Source organism: Marmota flaviventris, chromosome 12, assembly GCF_047511675.1.
Source record: "Marmota flaviventris isolate mMarFla1 chromosome 12, mMarFla1.hap1, whole genome shotgun sequence".
NCBI classification, from domain to species: Eukaryota; Metazoa; Chordata; class Mammalia; order Rodentia; family Sciuridae; genus Marmota; species Marmota flaviventris.
Window position 1 is genome coordinate 102,478,891 of NC_092509.1, and position 12,877 is coordinate 102,491,767.

Below are 12,877 nucleotides of genomic sequence, written 5' to 3' on the forward strand. Positions count from 1 at the left end.
CTAGCTCCCCCCCCCCACCCTGGCCTCTGGAACCTGAGTCAGATTTAGAGGAAAGAACCAGTTTTCAGAGGGATTGCCTCAGACCACACCATCTCCACTAGCCCGCCCTGGGGGATCAGTGGTCATGGGGTCCGTGGGGACAGGAACTGCAGCTGCTGGGGAAAGGTAAGAGGGGCGCGCTTGCCCTTTGCACACTCTCACTGGCTTTCCACCTGCCACACCTCGAGAAGACCAGGCCTGGCTTGTACTTAGGGACCTGTTAAGAGATGTCATTGCAGGAGCCCGCAGCCCTCCCGGGGTAAGGCACTTCCCTAAGCCACACCCGGATCAGCCCAAGACACCAGGAGGTGCCTTCCTTTGTGCAAAGATGCCTTGCAGATTGCAGAACTGGACGCTGGAGGGGACTGTCCAGGCTGCCTGCGTGTGAACGGGGGCAGACTGAGGCCTGGAGGACCTCCTGGCTCCCTCCCTGCTCCTCCTTCCACTCCGTTCCCACTGCCCGAGGTCTCACTGACCTTTGACTCAATGGCTGAAGTCCTGTCCCTTTTCACAGCGAGACACCCCCACCCCCATGCCACGCACAGTCCCTTCTTGATCTGGGTTGTCACGGGAGGCTAGAAGTGAAGCGGTGACTCAGTTCATCATGGTTTTTCTTTATGCTTAGCACAGCTCCAAGGCCCCTCCAGCTTCCATTTGTATTTCCAAATATGCTGAAGGACAACATGGGAAGCGGAGGGCAATGGAGTCAGGAGATGGATGGCAGATTCCCCACCTGCCTTCCTCCACCTCTCTCCCACGGTGCACCTCTTTCTTCAGAGCTGCAGGGTTGGCCTCCAGCCACGCAAAAAGATAGATGTCCCTCAGCCCCTCTCGACTCCTAGCCCCCTGCTTGCCCAGCAGACCACCTCAGTGGGGTTCTCTGTATTGCTGCCTTTTTCTACCAGGGGGAGGTGAGGAGCCTCAGTCCCCAGATACAGAGTCCCTTCTATAGACCCAGGGACCCCAAACCACCCTAAGGAAGTCCTAGCTCCGTCTTATCTATAGAAATATTACAGAGATGTGATCGCTTGGTCTGTTTTATTGGGTGTCCCAATTCTCTCTCTCTCTCTCTCTCTTTACAATTCTACTGCTTCATTTTCTAAAAACCGAGATTAGCTTCATTTATATCTAGTGATCTCCTGTTGAAAACTATTAAAATTCTCAAGCAAAGAAAAAAAAAAAAAGATGAAGGCCTGATCCCAACCATTCGGGAGGCTCAGGCAGGAGGGACCACCAAGTCTAAGGCCAACCTGGGCAACCTGGTGAGACCCTGTCTCAGAACAAAATTTGAAAAAAATAGCTGGGCTGTAGGTGAGTGGCAGAGCGCTTGCCAGGATGCACAAGGCCCAGGGTTCAGACTGCAGCACGGGAAGAACAAACAGGAGGTTGAGGGTCTGAGTTAAGGCAGGGGCAGCGGTTGGTGAGAGGAAAGGGAAGCAGAATTCCTCAACTCTGGGGTCTACCTAAAGAAGGAGGGTGAGAGAGAGGCATCCGCGGCGACTCCGGGGTCCCATTCCCTGACCTGAGCTGAGGAAGGGAAACAAGGTGTGCGGTGAGAGAGACGCTCTGGCGGGCCCTACTTCACAGGAACCTGCAGGACTTCCAGGTGGGCCTGTGTCCCAAGCAGTGGGCCTGGGCTCAGTGGGAGGGCAGAGCCTTGGTTCCACTCAGTCTTTCTCACCCCTTCTGTTCTAAATCCTAAACATCCTCCATGATCCAGGAAATCCCGCTCCATCTGGGAGGGCTTCCCGCAGCAGCCTGGCCAAGTGGCTCCCTCACTTCCCCAAGCCCCCCGCCCCGCGCCCAGCAAGGGCCTCAGCTGATCCTAATGAACGTCAAACAGCAGGACCACGTCCAGGCAGGGGCCATCCGCTTGTGAGGAGTCTGGGCTTGTGCTCAGCTGGAGGCCTGGCCCTCCTCCTGGCCACCCGAGGGGCCGCCCTCCTCAGCTTTCCTGGGCAGACCCCTGGTGGCCAGTGGCGTGGGGCTGCCCAGCCTACTTAACTCAGCCTTCTGTCCCTCTCAGGAAAGCGTGTCTTCTCTGCTTGCTGCTCATTGGCCTCTGGGGCTGTGTGGCCTGCCATGGGAATCCTGTGGAGGACATCTGCACCGCCAAGCCCCGGGACATTCCCGTGAATCCCATGTGCATTTACCGCTCCCCAGAGAAAAAAGCGCCTGAGGATGAGGGCTTGGAGCAGAAGATCCCCGAGGCCACCAACCGGCGGGTCTGGGAGCTGTCCAAGGCCAATTCCCGCTTTGCCACCACCTTCTATCAGCACCTGGCAGACTCCAAGAATGACAACGACAACATTTTCCTGTCGCCCCTGAGTATCTCCACAGCTTTCGCTATGACCAAGCTGGGGGCTTGTAACGACACCCTCAAGCAGCTCATGGAGGTACAACGGGAGCTCTCTTCAGCCTCTTTGCTGGGAGCATCTTTTGGTTTACCAACACATAGGGACCTCATTTCAGATTATTTCCTTTGAATCACTACTTCATGTGTCATGACTTTTTTTTTTTTTTTTTTTTTTTGGTACTGCAGATGGAACCCAGGGCACATGCTAGACAGGTGCTCTCTACCACTAAACTGAATCTCCAGTCTGCTAATTTTTTATTTTTGAGACAGGGCCTCACTGAGTAGTTGCCCAGGGTGATCTTAAATTTGCCATCCTCCTGCTTCAGCCTCCTGAGTCACTGAGAATTACTACCTGGATGACCGCTTTATTGAGTTTCCTCTTTTCCTCTTTTAGGGTGTTTTTTTTTTTTTTTTTTTTTAAGGTTGGCTCCTAAATATGCTCATCCAATCGTACCCCCTTTTAAAAAAAAAAGTTAGTTGTTAATGTACTTTATTTATTTGTATGTGTATGTAGTGCTGTATGTAGTGCTGAGAATCAAACCCAATGCTTCACACTAGGCAAGCACACTACCACTGAGCTACAACCCCAGCCCTCTTTAGGGTGTTTTTAAATGGGTGTAGCCCTGTGTTTCTTAAAACTTCTTTTTTTAGTCATTCTTTCATTATATATTTATTCACTCATTTGATCATAGTTATGTGTTTATTCAGCACTATCTGTGTGCCAGACAACGTACCTGGAGGTGTAGACTCTCAGTTCCTGTCTTGGTATGGGAGCGGAGCTCGGGCAATGTGCTCTGTGGGTGAAGACTCGAGGATTGCCAGGCACAGTAGCACAAGTGTGTAATCCCAGTGACTTGGGAGGCTGAGGCAGGAGGACTACAGCCTCAGCAACTTAGTAAGACCCCCAAGAAACTTAGTGTTGGGGCTGGGGATGTAGCTCAGTGGTAAAGTGCCCCTGGGTTCAATCCCCAGTACCAAGAAAAAACAAAAAAAGACCTTGGATTTTACCTTGAGATCTGGTGCCAGGGAAGCCAAGGATGTGAGAGCTATTTTTTGCTCTGGGAAAAACTAATCATTTCAGATCAGTGACTTAGTTCCCATCCTGCTTTTTTGTGGGAGGGAAGTGGGAAAAGATAAGAAATGCCATAAATTAAGTAGCCAATGATACCAGTATAAGAGGTCATAGATGGAACACTAGGTCCTTAATCCCTCCATAGTGCCTGGCTGGCTTTCTTCAGGTTTTCTCTCCTCTCTCTCCCCACCTCCCTCCACCCCTTCTTTCTTTCTATTCTCTTTTTTCTTTTTCTTTTCTCATTTTTTGTCGTAGAGGGGATTGAACCCAGCACCTCACGTGTGCCAAGAAAGCACTGTACATCAGAGCTCCACCTCTAGCCCTTCTAATTTATTTTTTTGTGTGTTACCCCAACACACAAAAGAGACTTATTGAAGAGACTATCCTTTCGCTGTTAGGTACTCTCAATGCTTATTTATTTACTTATTTTTGTTATAGTGGGCACTCTACCACTGAGCTACATCCCCAATCCTTTTTAATTTTAAGATAGGATCTTGCTGCCCAGGCTGACCTTGAACTCACAATCCTCTTGCCACACCCTCCCAAGTAACTGGGATTATAGGCATGGCCACTGCACCTGGGCTAGAAACTTTTTTTTGTACCAGGGATTGAACCCAGGGGGGCTTTACCACGAGCTACATCCCCAGCTCTTTTTATTTTTTTTTTGTTTCAAGGCAGGGTCTTGCTGAGTTGTTGAGAGTCTCACTAGGTTTCTGAGGCTGGCCTAGAACTTGGGATGCTCCTGCCTCAGGCTCCTGAATGGCTGGGAGCACAGGAGAGCCCACCTGGCAGAAACTGTTAGGACCCATGCTACCGCCTTCTCCTCAGTTGCTCTGCATACATTGGTGTTGGTCTCAAAGCACTTCCACATACCACTGTCTCTCGCCCCAGGTGAGAGTTTAAATCTGATCTTTCCTATAAGACCAGAAACAAGGTCTAGGGGGGTGGCTTCAGTTGTAGGACACTTGCCTAGCAATGCACACGGCCCTGGGTTTGATCCCTAGTGCTGGGAAAAGAAACAGAACACTGTTTCCAAACTAGCAGTCCTTCGGGCCCTCCTTTCTACAAGATCTTCCAAGACAAGATGCCATGTATTAGAGAAGTACGGTTGAGCTCTATCTCTCTAGAGAAAAGAGAAACTCTTTTTTTTTTTTTAAATATATATTTTTTTAGTTGTAGTTGGACACAGCACCTTTATTTCACTTATTTATTTTTATGTGGTGCTGAGGATCAAACCCAGGGTCTTGCACGTGCGGGGCGAGCGCTCTACCACTGAGCCACAACCCCAGCCCAAAGCACAATCTTTAAAAAGAAAAAAGTGGGGGCATACTGGAACAAATCAGGTAAACCACAGTCAAAGGATAAAAGCGGCAGGCCTTTGTCACCTGAGGACAGCATGGCTGGGAGGGGAAGAGCAGCCTCACCGTTTCGCCTTAGGATGGTGAAGGTAGGAAGGGCCTCTGACAACTCTGTGGTTCTGACTGGCACGGCGACCTTTGAGTCCTTTTCAACTTGGAGACTCTTTTATTATGGGCCCATTTATTCCCTCGCTGGTGGACTCTCTTCCTTTCTCACCCTCACACAACCAGTATCCCAGAGTCCCCAGGAGCTGCTGACCCCGAGGATGCCACGACAGTGTCTGTTACGAGCAGAGACGTGGTCTTGTGTCCATGTCTCCCTGTCCAGCATCATCAAGAGGACCATTCCCATTCCAGTGAGAAAGCATCTCTGTGTTGGTGGGTGCCCTTTAGAGAATGTAGGTGGCACCCAGTCTCCGTCTTTCCCTTTGTCCTTCCTGCCCTTTAGACTTCTTTTATCCATTTATTCATTTTAGAAATATGAGCTGAGCTCGCATGCCATGCCAGGCGCTGAGCTTGGAGTAGCTGACACTGAGGTCCCTGCTGTGCTCACCACCTTGTCACCCAGGCTTCCCTACAAACCCAGCATCTTCTCTTCCTTCTCTAGGTTTTTAAGTTTGACACCATCTCTGAGAAAACATCTGATCAGGTCCACTTCTTCTTTGCCAAACTGAACTGCCGACTCTATCGAAAAGCCAACAAATCTTCCACATTGGTATCAGCTAACCGCCTCTTTGGAGACAAATCTCTGACCTTCAATGAGACCTACCAGGATATCAGTGAGGTGGTCTATGGAGCCAAGCTGAAGCCCTTGGACTTCAAGGTGAGGTGTAGGTGTCCTCTCTAACCTGAGTTTTTCCTCTCCACTCAGAAACTGAGGAGGTAGAAAAACAGGGTCCAAATTAACTCTGCTCTGCAGGCTGAAGACTGGTGGAGGATGGTACAAGTCCATACCCCCGGGATACATATTCCTACTTGATACATCCTCAGAAATCAATGGTACCCATACCTAGGTTGTAGAGGTTGCTCTGAAAAACTTGCATAAATCATGGATTCTTCATTTGCATCACTATGTTCAAACACATACCAAAGGCTGTTCTGGAGATGCTAGTCCTACAAGAGACCTATTTAATGTAAAACAATTACCATGGTCAAATAAAATGGTATATGATGCTCATTTCACATTCTCAAAAATTAATGAAGCACAGAAGCTATTAAGTGTTCTGAGGAGTTCTGCAACAAAGAAATACGCTGGCATTTCTCCAACTGATTTGCCAGCCGGGCATTCCTCCTCCCTGTCCTCAGCCTGCCACAAATCCCTGTTTCCCACAGGATGCGTGTTTGGAAACTCTGCTTTTGTGGGTTCAGGTTTTCCAAAGTCAGAAAAGATAATATTTTATCTTCTTTTCCCAGACTCTCTTCTTTTTTTCTGTTTCTTTTTTTCTTCCTCTTTCTTTTTGTTCTTTCTTATAGATTAATTAGCTGTATGGAAATTTGGTGGCACTGCATTATATGAATGAGATTTGCTCAGTTTGGGGAAAAGTGATGCTTCTAAACCAAATGGTGGGAGAGCACAGAGAGATGGTGAGCAAAATGAAATGTTTCACGTGACTATGGACAAGCAACTGAACAGCACAGGTTTGTTTCCTGTTCTCCTTAGGAAAATGCAGAGCAGGCCAGAGTGACCATCAACAAATGGGTAGCCAATAAGACTGAAGGCCGGATCACTGACGTCATTCCCAGGGACGCCATCAATGAGCTCACTGTTCTGGTGCTGGTCAACACCATTTACTTCAAGGTACTCAAAATGGACCTGGGGGTCCCCAGGGACTTCCTCTTCCTCTTTCACACCGTTGGGCACATGTAGACATTTCCCTTCTGTGAAACAGTCCATGTGTGGTCTGGGCAGACATAAATTTGCTGAGAGCATAGAACTTTTAGGACCATGGCAGCTGCGCTGAGGTCCAGGAGGCTCAGTCGTATCCCTAAGCTTGGGGCAGAGTACACACACTCACAAACCCCACGTGTGATACTTTCTGTCATCCTGTTGACTCCACTTGAAATCTGGAACAAAATGACAGCATCTGTTGACAATTCTCAGTGACAAGATTGTCTGGAGTGGTTTGTACAGAGACTCAGCTCCTCTGCCTGAAGCTTCTGAATCTCTATGTGCCAGGCTCACCTCAGATTTAGCAGAGGCCTAGTTATTTGACCATGTAGATGGCCTTGTCTTCCTCGGAGTCAAGAGTTCCAAGGACTTCATAATTGATTCCATTAAGAAGGAGAAGCAAGAGGATAGTGCAAACAAACAATCCCTGGCTTTCAAGAGGCCCACCAGCAGAAGTTGAGTTGTGGCATACTGTTCATTCTGGGGCGTGCTCCATATGCATTCTCCCCTCCTTCCTCCAGGAGGCCCAAGGGGTTTAGTCTGTCTTTGCTGTTGCCAATCACACTGTCTCTTGGGATCCCCCTCCCCAAGAATAGAGTTGAGGACCTTTCCATAGTGTAGTAGCTCACCCCTAACAGTTTACAGAACAATTTACCATTTGTTTGCCTCCTCTTCTATTTCCCCAAGAGTTCAGTAGTTTTTAAAGATAGTGGGAATCCAAGAAAGAAAACAGAGCTTGGTAGCCCTTTTGATACAACACCAAAAAAGAGAACTTGAGTCACTTATATAGATGAGTTTCAAATCCTGACTCTTCCTAGTGTGTGAATTTGTGAGAGCCACCAGGAATTTCCTCTGGAAATTTTGGCATCTATAAGATGATGATAATGATACACTTACCTCATGGGGTAATAGAGGAGACTGAAAAAATTAATCCATGTAAATTGCATGAAGTAGTATCTGTATGCCCCTACTGTACACAGTAAGCATTTTATAAATATTAGCTGTCACCAGCCGCTAACCTTACCCAGAGAAGCCATCACTCAGAGTTAAATGACTTGTCCCAAGAGGTAAGAGCCAAAAAGTGACAAGGAATGGTGCAGGAAGTCAGTCAGAACCCAGCCCCTGCCTCGGTGCCACCAGGCCAACCCTCGGTTATCTGTCTGGCCTCTCCTTGTCAGGGGCAGAGCCAGAACTTCAGAGGTTAGCCCTGCAGAATGAGGCTGGTGGAAGGCAGAGAGCAAAAGACAACTTGAGGGCTGGGCTGGGGCTCAGGGCGGACCACTTGCCCAGCATGTGTGAGGAACTATGTTCGAATAAAAATATTTTTTTTAAAAAAAGGCAACTTGGATTAAACTCGTGAACTTGAGAGGAAGTTTATAGGTTATTCTTGGTTTTAGCTTTTATTTTTCTGGATTATAAAAGCACTAGTCACTGCTGAAATTTTGAGAAATATAGGAAGTACACAGAACAAAACCCATTTATAATCCCATCACTGCAATACAGTTGTTATTAATCTTTTCATGCCTGCTACTTCAGTATTCTTCCTAATAATTATACTTACATATATTAATGTAATAAGATATTTCTCATTTCAATAATATTCTTCTATGAATGTTTTTGTTCTTGCTTTGTGACCATCTCACCTGGCGCCTTCTTCCAGGGGCTGTGGAAGTCAAAGTTCAGCCCTGAGAACACAAGGAAGGAGCCGTTCTACATGGCTGATGGGAAGACATGCTTAGCATCTATGATGTACCAGGAGGGCAAGTTCCGGTACCGGCGTGTGGCAGAAGGCACCCAGGTGCTTGAGTTGCCTTTCAAAGGAGATGATATCACCATGGTGCTCATCCTGCCCAGGCCTGAGAAGAGCCTGGCCAAGGTGGAGCAGGAACTCACCCCTGAAGTCCTGCAGGAGTGGCTGGATGAGTTGTCAGAGATGATGCTGGTGGCCCACGTGCCCCGCTTCCGCATTGAGGACAACTTCAGTTTGAAGGAGCAGCTGCAAGACATGGGTCTTGTTGATCTGTTCACCCCTGAGAAGTCCAGGCTCCCAGGTTGGTACAGGAGGAAGTTTCCTCCTCTCTGTCCCAAGGTGGTTTGAGCAAGGGAAAGAGTGGAAGAAAGAGCAGAACAAAGCCACGGGTGAGGACACCTAGATTCTGATACCAGCTCTCTGCTAACTGTGGAAAGTCCTTCCTCTTTTGAGGCCTCAGTTTCTTCTATGAAAGGGGAAATTTGCTCTTGTATTGCCACTGGTCCAGTTAGCCCTAGTGCCCTATGAATCTGTATCTTACAGAGGAGATGGAACCATGTGGAGAAGAACTCAAAAAGGAATTAGAAGCCAGGTGAAGAAGCACATGCCTGTAATATCAGTGACTCAGGAGGCTGAGGCGGGAGGATGGCGAGTGTCTGACGGAGGCCAGCCTTGTCAACCTAGTGAGACCCTGTCTCAAAATAAATAAAAAGGGCTGGAGAGCTCAGTGGTAAAGCACCCTTAGGTTCAATCCCCAGTTAAAAAAAAAAAAAAAGTTCTATAAGATGGTAGGTCATTGGATTTATCTTTACTGGGCTGACAACTATAAACTATTTCTGAAGGTCAACCCACCTCTTAAAAATGTGGCTAGATGGAAAAGAAAGCTATTCCTACAAAGTAGGTGAGGGCCTTTTTTTAAAAACAAAATCCTTCTGAGCATGGGGATGCACAGTATAATCCCAGCTACTCAGGAGACTGAAGCAAGTTTGAGGCCAGCCTTAGCAACATAGGGAGACTTTATTTCAAAATGAAAATTTAAAAAGGGCCTGGGGCTATAAGTCAGTGATGGAGCGCTTGCCTCACATGTGTGAGGCACTGGGTTTGATCCTCAGCACTACATAAAAATAAGATATTGTGTGTCTATAATTAAAAAAATATTTAAAAAATCAAAAAGGCTGGAGATATAGCTCAGTGGTAGAGCCCCCCTGGGTTCAATTCCCAGTAGCAAGGAAACAAACAAAAATCCCACCTTTCCCCACCCACTCCAAAGAGCTGAAGGTTGAGGTTAGATCCACAAGAGCCAGGCTGAACTAGCCCAAAGTACTCTATTATTTTTAACACATATTCACTGTGGAGGTATTATTAGGTGAAGGCCCAGGATTTCTATTTTTCAAAAAAATCCCAAAGGACCTCTTAATTCCAACTGAATTCCTGTCTGTGCGTTGAAGTCAACTTCCTCCCATTTCATAGAACCTTCTCTGGACTTCCTCCTAGGTATTGTTGCAGATGGCCGGAATGACCTCTATGTCTCAGATGCATTCCACAAGGCCTTTCTTGAGGTGAGTTCCCTTCCAGTGCGGTTTTCTGAATCTCATGTAACTGGCAGTCTTGCTGCACTAGCCCTTATGGCCTAGATGCTAGGACAACTGGACACAGGAGTGGAGGGGGCAACTTCTAGCACCTCAACCCAAACCTGTAGTCCTCTCCTCTGTGAGGTCTCCTGCATACGACCCTCCTCCGAAACCCTCATGATGGGGCTGTCCCAGCCTCCTCTCCCCACTCCACATAGCAGGTCACACAGGACACAGGGACACAAATATTTAGGGGAGGGTGACCCAGAAAAAGGAACAATCAAAGGCCACTGAGAAGGACTTCAGAGGAGGAGGAGGAGGAGAACCAAGAGGAATTTTAAGAAAACAGAAAGTATCTAGCAAGAAGATTGAAAGTGAATGCAGTTACCTTTTGCTGAGGAATTTGGACAGAACATGCCTAATTGTACCGGTGTGGATCAGTCCTGAAGAGTGTTCTGGAGAATGGGAGCACTAGACTACATTGCAGGAAATGAAAAGTTAGGTGGACAAATAAATGTGTACCCTCTTCTTGAGAGATTAATATGCATACTGCCATGTTGAGATGTGAGAAGTCCCTTACCGAGGAAGACAGTCAAATACTGCTTAACTTACGCTCCCCCAACAGAGGCCTCCATACATAGAACGATAGCTCTGTATCACTTACGGAGCTTCTGGTGCTCAGAGGGTAAACTGTGGACCAACAGTGTTAGTCATCTGGGGCTCTTCACCATTGGAAATTCTGAGATGGGGTTTGAGAATCTGTTTATTTACAAACTCTTGGGGGATTGTGATGTACAATCAGATTTGGGATTTACCAGTGTAGACCATTCTTCATGGAAGCCAGACTGTAAGGCAAAGGAGATGGACCAATGTTAGAGATATTCCCGGGACTGAGGAAGCTGTGAAGAAAGGAGGTTGTCCCAGGCATGGTGGCACTTGCCTATAATCCCAGTGGCTTTGGAGGCTGAGGCTGGAGGATTGAGAGTTCAAAGCCAGCCCCAGCAAAAGCGAGGCTCTAAGCAACTCAGTGAGACCCTGTCTCTAAATAAAATACCAAATAGGGCTGGGGATGGGGCTCAGTGGTTGAGTGCCCCTGATTTAATCCCTGGTGCCAAAAAGGAAAAAAAAAAAAAAAAAAAAAAGGTTGTGGTCAAAGAAAAAGGTGCAGAGTGTGATGCCAGTAAACATGGTTCCAAGGCTCACGCTCAGTAGGAAAGGTTTAGTTGTGAGGGAAGAGGAAGTCTGCAGACTGAAAGATCCTGAACCTGTTGGTAAAAGCTCTAGTCTGCTATTAAATTTAGTACCAGAATGAGCATGAAAAAGATACTGTGGAGAGACAGAGGGTAAGGAAGGGAGAAGGAAGAAGTGGAAGGAAGACCAGGAGAGGGGAAAACACCATTAACCAGGACCACAAAGCTCAGGGACCTGAAGTTCTCACAGGGACAAAGCTAGTGATATTCTGGGTAGTCAGGCAGCATTTTCTGATGTCCTTTTAGATGTAGCGATTCTGTCTCTCAGCCAAGTTCAAATAGCTTTGTCTCAGTCTGTTGCTTCAAGAAAAACCCATCTTATCCAGCCAGAGGACCCTCTTCATAAGCTGAGTCCTGAGTAGCGGTTTGGGGTAGTTACATCTGCAGCTCTGACCTTGGGTCAGACTTTCCTTCGGCAGTTAGTACAAAATAACCTTGTGACACCATGTTCAATGATGCCAGCCGGAATCATTGTGTACATTCAGACTTCTGGCTCAGGGGAACATGAGTGAACTCTTGCAAGGCTTGGATGGATGTACACAAGTGCATTACATTCACTGGGTCAAAGAATGAGTAGAGCCAGGTGCGGTGGTGGCGCACACCTGTAATCCCAGCAGCTTGGGAGGCTGAGTCAGGAGGATCATGAGTTCAAAGCCATCCTCAGTAAAAGTGAGGTGCTAAGCAACTCAGTGAGACCCTGTCTCTAAGTAAAATACAAAATAGGGCTGGGGATATGGCTCAGTGGTGAGTGCCCCTGGGTTTAATCCCCAGTACCTTAAAAAAAAATAAAAGAATTTGAGTAGAAGTAGGGTTCTGGAGGGAGCTTGCTCTGACCCATTCTTTACCACTGGAAGACAAACAGCCTTTCGAGGAACTGCCCATCTGCGAATGAGGCCCCAGCCTTGGAGAGCCACAGAGCAGCTAATACAGCAGTTGTGTTTCCTGTGTGACTTGCAGGTGAACGAGGAAGGTAGCGAAGCAGCAGCAAGCACTGTCGTCAGCATCGCCGGCCGTTCGCTGAACCCCAATAGGGTGACCTTCAAGGCCAACAGGCCCTTCCTTGTTCTTATAAGGGAAGTTGTTCTGAACACTATTATCTTCATGGGGAGAGTAGCCAACCCTTGCGTTCACTAAAGTATTAGTATTCTTTGAGCCTCTTCCTATTTTGGTTTGTGAATAGAAGTAAAAATAAATACAACTACTCCCATCTCACAGTTGTGAAAGGACTTTGCTACCTGAAATGAAGACAAGGGAAGGAAAAAGAGAGGCTATTGGGGCATTTGGTAAAATGATGCTTTCAACTGTTCTCTCCCCCTTGAACAATCTTAGGTCAAGAAAATGAAAGAGGAGGCACCATGGCTCACGCCTGCAATCCCAGTGACTTGGAAGCTGGGGCAGGAGAACTGCCAAGTCCCAGGCCAGCCTGGGCAACTTAACCAGACCCTGTCTTAAAATAAAATTTAAAAAGGACTAAGATGGGCACATGCCTGTAACCCCAGTAGCTGGGGTGGTTGAGGCAGGAGGATCACGAGTTCAAAGCCAGTCTCAGCAATTTAGCGAGGCCCTAAACAACTTAATGAGACCCTGTCTCAA

At 47.5% G+C, this 12,877-nt stretch overlaps 2 protein-coding genes across 3 annotated transcripts in view; one reads left to right on the forward strand and one right to left on the reverse strand.

Moving 5' to 3' along the window:
• The first annotated feature begins 124 nt into the window (after positions 1-124).
• Serpinc1 (serpin family C member 1) lies at positions 125-12,418 on the forward strand. Its single transcript, XM_027934993.2, has 7 exons — positions 125-165; positions 2,066-2,435; positions 5,433-5,648; positions 6,486-6,623; positions 8,374-8,764; positions 9,958-10,022; positions 12,242-12,418. The coding sequence occupies exons 1-7, from the start codon at positions 125-127 to the stop codon at positions 12,416-12,418; spliced, it is 1,398 nt and encodes a 465-aa protein (XP_027790794.1).
• Positions 682-12,877, reverse strand: part of Zbtb37 (zinc finger and BTB domain containing 37) — a 38,663-nt gene continuing 26,467 nt past the window's right edge. Inside the window, exon 6 of one of the 2 annotated variants that reach the window (XR_011704012.1) lies at positions 682-710. The gene's annotated coding sequence lies outside the window, so the exon portion shown is untranslated. The remainder of the gene's footprint in view (positions 711-12,877) is intronic. The other variant, XR_011704009.1, reaches the window with a different exon arrangement.

Coding starts and splice junctions, on each gene's coding strand:
- Serpinc1 (XM_027934993.2), top strand. CDS start 125: ATGGGGTCCGTGGGGACAGGAACTGCAGCTGCTGGGGAAAG. Junction 6,624..8,373: donor TCAACACCATTTACTTCAAG/GTACTCAAAATG, acceptor GCCTTCTTCCAG/GGGCTGTGGAAGTCAAAGTT. Junction 8,765..9,957: donor TGAGAAGTCCAGGCTCCCAG/GTTGGTACAGGA, acceptor ACTTCCTCCTAG/GTATTGTTGCAGATGGCCGG.